This window comes from Parambassis ranga, chromosome 22, assembly GCF_900634625.1.
Source record: "Parambassis ranga chromosome 22, fParRan2.1, whole genome shotgun sequence".
Classification (NCBI taxonomy): Eukaryota; Metazoa; Chordata; class Actinopteri; family Ambassidae; genus Parambassis; species Parambassis ranga.
Window position 1 is genome coordinate 3380711 of NC_041042.1, and position 12962 is coordinate 3393672.

Sequence of the window (12962 nt, forward strand, 5' to 3'; positions counted from 1 at the left end):
GTTTGGTCATTATTAGTGTTTGTCAACGTTTAAAATGTTTTATTTAAAATGAGTCAGATTAGAATGCTGTGACCACTCTTAACTAGTAGCTATTCATAGACTAAGCAGTGCTCCTATTTTTATGCTAAGCTAAGCTAAGCTACATCAGGCTGTAACTCTGAATTGGTTTCTATATTTTGACTTTTATAAAAACCAAAAACAAAGCATCTGTTTTAGGTACAAAGCAACAACTTGTGCGTGCCGTTATGCACGTAATGACACCTTTAAAAAAATAAAATAAACTGTTGTAAAGTCATTGGTTGAAGTTAATCACGGCCCTGTCTGTATATTTGGAACATATCAAATAGGGTTGAAGTCAAAATGAGCAGAAAAAAAACAACAGACCCAGTGAAATTGCTCTAATGTTACAGCACACGCAAGTGTTAAAAATAAACATTAGACAGTGTTTGTGCGTCTCGTAGCGCTCTGTAATTAAACCCCCACGCCACTGATCAGAATGGAAACCGCTGCAACCGCGGCTTGTGAAAGGACCGATGTAAATGTGAACCTCCGTCCACATGGAGGTTACAGGAGTCTCACAAACCACCATCGTTTTTCCTGTTACATGTTTTAATTTCCCAGAAAGACACTTAAAAAAAACATAACCTGGATGGTGCAGGGTCTTTGACTTCCATTAACCATCAATCATCCAAAGAAGGAAGCACACAGTTATATGGTTGTCAAAAAACACATACGATGCACATATTTGAGGACCACCCTCAGATCGCCCCTGTAGAATCTGAGATTAGAAGCCATTTACAGAGTGTGGGTTCAGATTTGTAGGCGAGCCCCTGTGCGTCCTCTCTTTGCTTTATGTTACAAATTACAGCCCTGTTTGTCACCACCTGAGCACGGACCTTAGAAGTGACAATAATTGGAAGGTTGGCGGCCATTGTTGTGCGTCCTTGGGCAAGGCACTTTACCCACATTGCCTCCAGTGCAGTCACTGGTGTGTGAATGTTTGTATGAATGAATCGGCGGTGGTCGGAGAGGCCGTAGGTGCACCTCGGCAGCCACATCTCCGCCAGTCCCACCCTGGGGAGCTGTGGCTACATCTGTAGCACTGCCACTGTGTGAATGTGGTGTGAATGAATAATGCATGTGTAAAGCGTCTTTGAGTGTCCTAGAAAAGCGCTGTATAAGTTTGATGTATTATTATTATTATTATTATTAGCTCGTGTTAGCCTGTAGCGTCTGCTTCCTTCTACACATTCTTCTCAGTTACACTGCTCCCTGGTGGTCATTTTATGCAACTAAAAGTAAAGAGTGTTAACTTCCAGTTAGACCTTCACTGTAAAACAACCAAAAGTGCAAATGATCAGAATGCATTTAAAAATAAACTCGTCATGTGGCATTTAAATGACAAATGATTACTGAAAATAAAGACATAGCAGATAATTGTTTTGCTATCTTGTTTATTCCAGGACGTGATATTTAGCAAAACCTTCAGGCAATTTAATTTTAATTTAGCAGCAGTGTGCTAAAATGTAATAATGTGTTAGAAATGCGTTTCATTCAGGTTCCATCTGTGTTACACAACAGCTCTGACGTAAATGCAGCCCAGCGGAACGCCAATTAATACAATCAAATGACATAAAACAAGGAAGCTACATGATTACAGTTATATTCTTGAAATGTTATATTAGTGCTTTTGTGTCTCTGTGAGTCACAGTGTGTGCTTTGTCACATCACTGCATTCTTCTACAACACTACAGGAATCTACGTGCCTCCTTCTCCGTGTCCTCATATCATAAATCACAGACCCTCTCCTGCCCTTAGAGGATTTCACATCCCGTTTTCCTCCTAAATCAGCGGCTGATTTTGTACACGACATCACCGACCTGAAGGATCCCCGTCTTCTTCACAGTGTGCAGCTGTCCGAACAGCGGGGACGACTTGTAGATGTGCTTCTCGGAGGGATCACACAGGCGATAGCTGAAAAAAAATGAAAAAATGTCAATTGCAGTGTCCAATCCGTCTATTTCCATAACCTGCTTATACTGTACAGGGTCATGGGGGGTGACTTTGGGCTGGAGACTATCCCAGCCGTCAACAAGCGAGTGGCGGGGTACACCTTGAACAGGTTGCCAGTCTATCACAAGGCTAACGTAGGGAGGCGGACGATTAGGTCAGATGAGTTCCCAATTAAGCTAACATGCACGTCTTTGGAATGTGGGAGGAGGCTGGAGCACCAGGAGAAAACCCCAGATTCAAACCAGGCGCCTTCTTGCTTCTCAGGAGGCAACAGTGATAACCACTGCAGCCACCACTCCTGAACAGAAAGGGGGACAATATCTCTGGCTATGATGTCAAAGACCAAATGAAGATGGCCGATCCTCGGGTGATCGGTTTTGGATTTGGTCATCATCCACCGAAATCCACCGTCTGGTTCTACTAGCGACCTGTCACAGCCCCTTTATTACTGAAACTTTACTGAAAACAAACAAATTTTAACATGAAATTCTTCGGGAATCGATTCTCTTTTAGAGCCAGCCATCAAGTGGACACATGAGGAACTGCAGCTTTTGGCACACCTCTTCCAACGCTTTAATCTGACTTCCATGTCAATGAAAATGAACAAAAAAAATTACCTTTTGAGTGTTTCCAGAGGCTCTTTTCTGCTGATGATCCCAGTTTCTGGGTCAACTGTGGTGAGTATACACCTGCCAACAACAGGCAAGGTACAGGTGAGTCTGCACCCATCCACCCACCCACACACACACACAAACACACACACACACACTTCCTACAGCAGTGCTGCTCCGCATCCCCTGCTGCTGCTGCTCCTGGTTAAATGAAGTGATTGTGCATTCAGTGTGTTACCTTCCACACGACATTACACGCTGCAGTCGCACACTGCCAATCTGGATCTCTTCCCATGAATCCTGAAAAAGCAATGTTGCGCATGTTCACACTGAAAAGGGCGAGCTATTAGTCAGAAGTAAAACGGGACCAAAGGATAAGAGACACAGAGGATCTGTGATGTTATTAAACACACCTCCTGGAACGCCTCACAGTCGCTTATCACTACGCTCGGCCGGAAGCGCTCCACAGTGACGCCCTTTTCTAACTTGCTGCTGAGATCATTAACGGAGGCTTCTGACAGCAGCATCACAGGTCCGATGTCAGGGTACGCGATCTGCTGGATGAATGAACACACCACCACATCAGGATCTGTGTTTTCATTTCACTATCAAAGAGTATGAGTAAGTGACTACCTCATTTTGTGGGAAGAGAGGCTCTTGATCCGCCGGCCTCCGGGCCTTCATCTGAGGTTCAAAGTGCACCAAGCGAAAGGTTTTCTCGGCCCCGAAAAAACGAGTGAGCCACTCCGACGCTCTGTCGCCACAGTCCTGTCCCTGGATGTCAGTGCTAAACACCCTGCAGCACAAAAATAACAACGACTTTTGCATTGTTTTGGCAAGAAATCAACCATGTTGAGTCAAGATGACATAAAAAAACCAACCTGCAGTCGATGATGGGGTTGTCAGGCTGCTTTAGCGGGAACCGCAGCTCCTCCATGTTTGGTCCGTTCAGACAAACCTGACCTCCCTCACAGGTCAGAGAGACCAGCACCAGACGGGGCTCCTGTCTGCCCGTCACCATGTGACCTTCCTCCGTCACCACCAGCCAGTGTCTGCAAACAGAGAAGTGGATTTCCACAGCAGCACGCCATTTGGCCACATAAACTTGTTACAGGGGAAAGCAAATAAAAGACAAAACAAGTGAGGACTGATAACATCACAGGTTGCTGCAAATACCTCTGACTCAGAGTCGGAAATCCCAGAGTTACATCACATTCTATTTTTATCTGGGATTAACAAACAAAACATGTCTCTATGACACTTTAAAAAAAAAAATGCCTGAATTATGAATACGACTACCGCCTACAGGGGTCAGGAAGGACAGGAAATTATGATTTTAACAGAGTAATCACCACAAAGGGCACATATATGATCACTTCTGTTCCAAATATAGGAGTATGTGTACTTAAAATAAGTCAAAGGATTATGTCACATGGTATAAATGTATGAATTATGAGCCATTACGATCAAAAGTAATGAGACTTCTTGATTTTTATGTATTCATTTATTAAGGTGGTACATTTCAATGTACTCTGTTAAATGTAGAATTGTGCACACAGATGATGTACACAGTAAAAAAAGGTTTATATTATATAATGGTGTCTTTCAAAGAGCAGCTTTTGTGCATCTAAAATGTCACTTTTGTGGCTCCACGTCATGACAATGTAAAGACACGCACTGTGTTTCTTATTGCACCTGTGCAGGTGTGTAAATACTGAATATTATAATCACGTGTTTTCTGTGCAAATCCAGGACAAACTGAAAACACAACGCCCCTCCATTGTGATGCGTTTAGGTGTCCACCGCAGCAGTGTAAACATCTGATATGTTTTTTTTTTTTTTTTTTTTTTTTTTAAAAAACCCTTCCTGCAAACTCACCGATCCTGCAGATCTCCAAACTTGAGGCCCATTTTCTGGCATTCTGCGAGCGCCACGGACACCGCTCTGCCAGATTTCAGGGGGTGAATGAGGAGCTGCGACACTACGCCCACTCGAACAGCTTTTTCTGGCTTTCTCAGGTATTTATAACTCAGACCGAGTCCCAGAACTGCAAAGCCGGCTCCGCCGATCAGCAGAGCCGCTTTCTTATTCTGGAGCAACGTGTTCACAGCCAGCTGCCTCGGGTCCATTTTGGAGGCTCCCGGAGTTTCCTTGGACGTTGAACTTTTACTACTCTGCGGCCTGCGTCCGTGGGACGTTCACGGACGCTCGGACAACAGAGATACACCACATGAAAGGAGTTTAATTGTACTTTTCACCTGTTGTGTTGTTTGTTTTTACTCTTATCTATATTATGTCCTGTTAACATGATGTTTTATCACTTTTATATTGAATAAAAAAAATGTATATTTCCATTTCCACAAGGAGATAACATCAAATAATGCTCTTTGGCGTATAAAAGAGTGCTGATCACACCTTATAGGAACACTGACTTAAAAGAAATCTGCGTTTATAGTAGATTTATGTGAAATAAATCCTTAAATACTGATAAAAAATGTGGGTATATCGTAGCATATAGGCCTATCCAGCATGTGTCAGCATTAACAGTCCTTCAGATATTCCAGAGGCAGGGCTGCAGTGCATAATCCCTGATAACCTGGCCAACACCTCTGTGTTTATGATGGGCATGATGGGTCATAAAATGGTTGGATGGTTGAATTGCAGGCATGAATCCACGTTGTAAACACGTTTATTTCTGCTGTAAAGTCGGCCATTTCAACATGGGAGTCTACTTTTAGAGGCTTCATAGTTAACTGCAGTTTTTAACACTTCCATATTGGCTTCATCCCATAGCTGGAGGGAGGTTGCTGCTTGGAATAAGGCCCTGTTCACACTGGAGAAAGTCAATCCAGCTAGAGTAGGATTGAATCCAGAAAGCCTTTAAGCTGGATACGTTCAGACCTATTTTCAAATCTGGCTATGCATGTCTGCGCTCAATCCGGCTTGTTTTTCGTCCTCCAAACCACTAGGTGGTGCCACATAATTTACAGAGTCTGTTCAGGATGCTGTAGGTTTTCTTTTTGTCCTGTGTCGCTCGTTCTTTGTTTTTTTTTCGGTTCAAAAAGCAGTTTATTCCTTTGTAGCCCTGTGGAAAATAAACTCGGTGCAAAGCTGTTGTAGTTTGACGGTTGTTTACACATGGCTTTTGTACGCGACCCGGACACTGTCCCCGTGAACAGGAAGTATCACGTCGCTAGCTGGATTCGTTAGCTGCATTTGCGTTCAGACCTGAGCCATGTATGAGCCAATCTGGCTAAATCCACCTCTGGCAGGTGGATTGAGATCTATCTGGATTCGCATTGGATCTGGATATACCCAGATGCGGCCCGAATCCCGCTCTAGCTGGATTGATTTCCCCAGTGTGATCGGGGTCTAAGTGCCAGGAAAATGGTGGAGAAGCTTGTTACAGATGTGAGAAGTGTGTCTAGAAACGCACTGTTTAAATCTAAAACATACATTTCTTTCTGTGGCGTTTCACTCACAGTCCAACATGTGCATCATCATCCTGCAAGAGACACTTTCACTTTTGACCTACTGTACTCAGAAATGTTTCCAGAACCAGGGAAGAAACGGAGTGACGTAATGTTATAGCTGACCTTCTCAGCGGAACTATTTTCGTCTTTGACATAGATACTCAGGTCTGTGGCCAAAGTAGAAAACAGCAGATGCTCCAGCCACGGGGGGTCAATACAGGGATTTGTCAAATGGATACTCCTTCTGTTGCTTTTCTGTGCTTCATGTCTAATGGCTGAAGGCAGACTCACAGGCATGGGGCCAGGCCTTACAAGCTGGGTGGATGTTGCAGTGGCGAGCACGTTACTGAGATACAGTCCTAATTGCTGTCAGATACTGACACTTTGATTTAATATTTGATATAATACCAACCTAAATTTGGATTTCTATACATTTATAACTGCGTCAGACTTTTTATTAGACCTTTAATTTATTTGATTTTGTTGGAAACTGGAACTCTACTTTCACATTAAGTCATATAAAGGACACTAAACAAGGTGTGTAACACAAGACAGATCTGACTGAGGTGTTCCTGTTATTTTGTCCACCCCTAGTTTGGCGTTATGACCACATGACGATGAGGTGGACATACAGCACATACTGACACAAAGCATGACATAATGCATAGTGATAGGCCGCCATACTTTCGCTCGTGACTCACCTGCTGTAGGTTGTCCGGAACTGGACCTCAGTCAGAATTCCCCCGGGGGGAAACCATCTGGACCCGACGGTTGTTTCTATACATTCAGCAGGCAACAAAAGTCACATGACCACAGCTTATATGAACTTCAGTCCACTGATCCAGAGCGAGCCAGTAAATCAAAAAGAGTCAGTTATTGGGTAAAATATTCACGTTTTTATTGTATCTGTGAGTGTTTTTTGGGTGAAATGATACAGTATTGTTAGTACATGTGACATGTGTGTTTATATTGCCAGACAAATTAACTGTACACCCTTGGCAAGTTAGAATTTAAAAAAATTCAAGTTCTGTTTGAGTGTTCAAGTACTAATATCCTTTATTTTAAAATGCTTCCTAGTAGAGCTCTGATTCTCAAACGATCAATTATAAAGTCATGTTACGCATCGTCCATCACAGCAGGTCCATTTCCTGTTTTCATGTCACATGACCTAAATAATACATAGGAGAAGTTAAATCACCACCGACAATTAGTGATGACATTTATCTGTGGTGTTCATTTTATTTCTACTCAAGATAAGATATAATCCTTTATTAGTCCAATGTCTGATCTTTTCCTACATTTCCCAGAATGCCTTGCAACAATGGAAAAACAATGGAAAAAGAACAGGTTAAAAACACTTGTAGTCAAGAGAGTATGAGAGTGACATGGACATCACTATTGATTATTTTTATCCAGCTAATAGGAAGTGATCATGTGCTGCAAGCCGATCATTAGAGGGAATTATAGACTAAATGTCATAAATAAATATTTCGTAATAAATTCCTAAAAAAATCATAAATTCCTCAAAGAAAACATCACAATTTATCAGACTTCTTTAGTGAACTCCACAGTGATCTGATCCTTAGCAACAGCCTGTTATCCATAGCAACAGTCTGTTATCCATAGCAACTGTCCTTCAGGAATAACAGACCGCTGCATCAAACAGGATGAATTATTCCACTGTTTATCCACCTAAATCTGAAACCTAAATGTTTTTTTTGTTTTTTTGTTTTTAAATAATAAATCTGCTGTACATAAATTGAAGGTGACGTCACATGACATCAAAATGGGCCCAGACATACAGGAAATACGAGCTGGGGGTGGATTTTTCCTTTTCAATCAATCACCCAGACTCAGTCCTATTGTGGCATAATTATCTGTGATTGACAGCCATCTTATTATCTATTGTATTAACATGGTAGACCCCACCCCACCCCACCCTATGTGCCGCTCTAAAATAGTTTTCTACTGTGTGATCCACATGTGATTTGGACAGCTCTGTACACTTCATGTCTGGTTAATCAACACGGCGTCAGAAAGTCATTCACAGCTTATAGTTTGACATTTGATTGAGGATTTTAGGGGTATATTATTCTGCTGTTCATATGTCTATCGCTCCTCTACCTGTACACAGAGCAGTGTACGACCTTGGAGGGGAAGAGGGTTAGCCTGGCTTGATCCAAAGTTCAAAATCTGCCCCCTTTCAAAGCTCCTACAACATGCCTTATCTGAATTCCACACAAAAAAAAAGCCTAAATGATCATTTCTGGTGTCATGAGCTGAAGTTTAGCCACTCAGTGCCACCGTACATGCAAAAGCTTAATCCAGACAAACGTCTGTGTCATGGTTGGCTGCCTGTGCAGTGATAACAAGACTGCAGGAAGTTACAGCACACTGCTCTGCTCACATCTCTTTACATAGAGAGATAAACGGCTGATAAAATGCACCTCTCACCTCCTTAAACTCACTCATTAACACATTATATGTTTCATATGTGGAGGTTACGTGCCAGATTATTACATCCAGAAGAACATCCGTGTGTCCTAGCTTTGTTTTCCACAGATTAAACAAATTAAAGGTAACGTGTGAGCCAGTGACCTTTGAGGTACTTAAAGGTGAGGGGGTTTCCTTTAACTCTAGGCAAAGCCAGTCCGTCTGGCTGCAGGTTCATACTTGTCAGCCAGATATCAGTAGTATCACCTTTTTTATCTCGGCAAGAACGTGTTAATCAGTGATTTTTTAGAGACGCCTGCTGATATATTAAGACTATACGTCTGTCCTCACTCACACACTGCATATGTTTACACATTCGATGGACAAAATAACAGGAACACCATGTTTTTTTTTGGTGCTGCGGTCACTTTTAAGTGCTTTGCAGTCACTGCTGGTGAGTATCTGCTTATGATCTCTGTGCTTATGTACAGTTTTACTGTGTTTGGGATATGTCATTTTTTCCTCATCCACTTGTCATGTTACATAATTTAGTGACTGATGCACCAGCAATTTGGTGCCGAGAGCACTGGAAGCCACAACAACAGAGGCAGCTACACGTGTGAGTCACATACAGGGATGCATCACTAAAGTTTTGACAATCACGACTTTGTTTATATAAGTTTTTTTTAAGAAGACTTGTATAAAATCAAAGCTGAATCAGCACCGCTGGATCGTTAACAGAAACTGGAATGTTAAGACGGTTACATTATTGTTTTTTTTTTTACCTTTGCTATTGCTCAACCGGTTTAACCTGGATCACCTCCTCCTTCAGCTGCACCTACAATCTGTGCAACGACCCGGTGACACTTCCTGCAAACCTCCCTCACTAAAACATCGCCTGCTGTTTTTTTTCTCAGGTATATGCTTGAGTTTACAGTACTGTATGTGCTTTCCCCCTTTTGCGCCTTATACAGTTGGATTTCTGGTATAATAGCACCACAAACATCTACTTGCAGTCATGTCTTTGCTGTGAGGACTGCCAAGTATCTGCTGTCCACTTGGCAGTACAGACGTATTGTGCTGCAGTGAAATCTGTCGTATGGAAAGGCTAGACGGAGCTGCGTCTCTTAAACACCCTGAACGGGGAGAGAATGTGTAGGCCCGTTGTTATGGAGCTTATGCTCGTGCACTGACGTGGACTGCAAACGCAGCCTGACGATCCGGGCTCCATGTAGTGAGGACAGTCACTGTTCTGCTGCAAGTAGGCATCAGAGAACGTCAGCTCCTGAGGGATCATGGTGGAGCCCTGCAGCTTCTCCTTGCTCCTGTACCACAGGCATGAGCATATAGTCTGGAAATGCAGCACCTCGGTGTAGACACCTTTTAAATCTTTAGACTTTGTGGCGTCCTCTGCTACAGGTGTGGAGGACGTTGAGGTGGAGACCGGTAGAAGACGAGCCACCTCTCCTCTGGGCTTACTTACAGACAACAAGGCCTTCTGTTTGGCGTCCCGGCGCTCGTCCTCTGTGTTCATGGTTAGGAAGCGAAGCACCACCAGGTTAAGGAACGCTCCGATCACCGTCAGGCCCATGAGGATGTAAACAAAGCAGAAAGCCACGTAGCGAGGGTCATTCTGCAGCGCGTCATCCTTCTGCAGCGCCACGTAGTCTCCAAACCCGATAGTGGTGAGTGTGATGAAGCAGTAGTAGAAGGCGTGGAGGAAGCTCCATCCCTCGCAGTGGGAGAACGCCACAGCCCCCACACACAGGGTGCTCATGCAAGAGAAGAAGCCCACCGTCACCATGTTCGCCATGGAGACCTCAGTCTGACGCATTCCCAGGCACTTCTTGGCTTGGTGCAGCAGGTACCTGACGAACGTGTTGATCCGCTCACCCAGACTCTGGAACATGACCAGGGTGAGCGGGATCCCCAGGAGGGCGTAGAACATGCAGAACACTTTCCCTGAGTCGGTGCTGGGCGCCGCGTGGCCATAACCTGAGGGAAGGAGGGGGGGGGGGGGGGCATCACAAGTTCACACCTCATCATATGGTGTCTAAGAAGGTGCTTGATTTAAAATCCACAGGGACACACACACTCACACACACACACTCCCTGAATCCTCCCATTAAATAAAAACCCAGTCAGCTTTCCTTTTTATTTTTAACTCCCACATCGTTGTCAGCTGAGACGCTGTAAACACTGATAACACATCGCCATGCAAAGGCCACACTGTGATGACAGATATTGATCCAGAGCTGCAGACAATTAAGACTTCTTTTATATATTTATTTAGAAGCTGCCAAAGCTGGCGTGAGTTTACAGCCTGAAGCAAATCTCACTAAATAAGAATGTGATTATGAGATAATGAGGACGATTTCTAATACAGGTAATAAAATATTCCATCAGTCGGTTGTCAAATATTACTTGAGGGAGTGTGATAATAGCTTCAGTTTGTGCCTCCCATCATGAGTCACAGAGAAAGAAAACAAAGAAAATGGTAAGAAAAGATGAACGAATGCCCGAGAACACACTAAAACGACTCAGAGTGTAAACAAAGGCCAAGAGCAGCATCGCCTGTGGCTGAAAGGTTGCACTTGAACTCAACGCTAAGATGAAAGCTAACAGCTAATTTACTGCACCTAAACGAGGTGCAGTAAATTTGCAGTTTGCAGAGTAAACTCTCCAAACCAGTAGGTGGCAGTGGTCAGTATTCAAAAACAGAAATTAAGAATTGTTTAGCTGGACTTTAGTTTTGTAATTCCTGAAAGGTTACTGTACAAATATCCACATATTTCTATGATCAGATGACTTAGTGGATTCATCCGTCTCTCTTCTTGTTGGGCTAAGCTAAGCAGCCAATCCGAAGGCTGTTTATCAGCTGCTAACTCAACACCATGCTGACACATTGGCTGACAGATGGTGTATCACAAACTTAATAAAAAAAAAGAAAAGTAAAGTAAAAGAGCTGAGAAGAAATTAAATTAATTAATTAAATTAATGATTAAATTTAGAGTAACTTGGAAGATTTGAGCCATTTCAGTAAATACAAATATTTATTTATATGTGCAGAAATCAGACTGTTTTGTTGCACAAACTGGAACAAAGGAGGCCTCAGAAATCCTGTCTACGGCCCTGCTCCAGGCATTTATCAGTGACATGATATAAAATGAAAGTGCCGCTCACCTATTGTCGTTATCACAGTGATGGCGAAGTAAAAGGAGCCAGCAAATTTCCACTGCACCCCTGCTTTGTGAGGTTTGAGCTGTATGACGACATGTTCCAGCTCCTCGAAGTTCTCTTTGGTTAAGTTGTATTTGCGCATGAGTTCGTACTTTCTGGCGTCGAGCTTCCTTTTGTGACTTTTCTCCTGTTTTGACTCCAGCGTCTCGAAGACGGCCGCTCCGACCACCAGGTAGGTGAGGATGCTGATGATGAGGGCGAGAGTCCTGGCGTTTTGTCTCTTCATGGTCATGAAGAAAAAAAAGCGCAGGTGGAGCTGCGACCTTCTCCTGACGGACTCCGGATCCAACAGAGAGGGGGACTTTTTGGAGACGGAGCTGTTCTCTCAGCACCACCCCCACATCACAGTTGGGCTGCTACTGTATTTGGACTATTTGTCACCGACTTATATTTAGATTTAGCGCAGAAAAGAAACACAGGGCAATCCCACAGACTGTCAGAGGCGGCTTCTTGGAGTATAGGCAGCTCAAATCAAGCGCTCACCTTTGCGCGCACACGTTCCCGCGGCTTCCGCCTCTGACACCCAAAAATAAACCGGTTTTTAGGAAGGGACGCACACTCCTCCATCAAGAGGTGGCTGCTTCATCCCCTCTCTTTCAACAAGGAGTCTGACAAATATGACTAGGAGTATGATTCAAGTAAAATATTTACCTTGTGGCTGTTTAAACAAACTAGCTCTACTGGCTTCACTAGTTGTCTAGCAACCCAATGATAACCATCCTGTCAGTGTGTAAATATTTAAGAGACTCACATCCTCTTCATGCTGCAGAGGTCTACAGTTCAAATACAACTTTAGTGATAAATCAACAAACGTTGCGTGCTTCTGTGCCCCTGAGAGCACAGACCTTTATTGCATCTGCAAAGCCCTGCAGCTCTTAATAAAACCCACTTTGACTGACTGGATCACGTGTCCCAGCATGCACAGAGGCAGGGCCATGCTGTCATTAGAATCATCTTTAATACACCTGTATGTAGAGCTACTTCTAAAAGGTGTGACATGATGACATGCCGAGTCCCAGATGCAAACCAGCAACAAAGAAGTTTCCATTTCATTCACTTTGCATTAAACAAATTAGAACACAAATAGGAGGTAGATACAGCGTGCCAGAGGCGCCATAATACCTGAAAATATGCAAACATGTAAGCACCTCTGGGTCCCTCATCATAAGTCAATGTGCTTTTTTGACAGATG

General features: G+C 43.4%; 2 protein-coding genes across 2 annotated transcripts; both read right to left on the reverse strand.

Moving 5' to 3' along the window:
- Positions 1-1437: 1437 nt before the first annotated feature.
- On the reverse strand, positions 1438-4810 carry marc1 (mitochondrial amidoxime reducing component 1). Its single transcript, XM_028395951.1, has 7 exons — positions 4503-4810; positions 3506-3676; positions 3258-3420; positions 3038-3181; positions 2863-2924; positions 2631-2702; positions 1438-1974 (listed from the first exon to the last, which is right to left on the reverse strand). The coding sequence occupies exons 1-7, from the start codon at positions 4751-4753 to the stop codon at positions 1848-1850; spliced, it is 990 nt and encodes a 329-aa protein (XP_028251752.1). The 5' UTR covers positions 4754-4810; the 3' UTR covers positions 1438-1847.
- Positions 4811-7018: 2208 nt separating this feature from the next.
- On the reverse strand, positions 7019-12279 carry kcnk3b (potassium channel, subfamily K, member 3b). The gene is made up of 2 exons (XM_028395950.1): positions 11714-12279; positions 7019-10525 (listed from the first exon to the last, which is right to left on the reverse strand). Exons 1-2 carry the CDS (start codon positions 12000-12002, stop codon positions 9639-9641), a joined length of 1176 nt encoding a protein of 391 aa, XP_028251751.1. The 5' UTR covers positions 12003-12279; the 3' UTR covers positions 7019-9638.
- Positions 12280-12962: the final 683 nt, after the last annotated feature.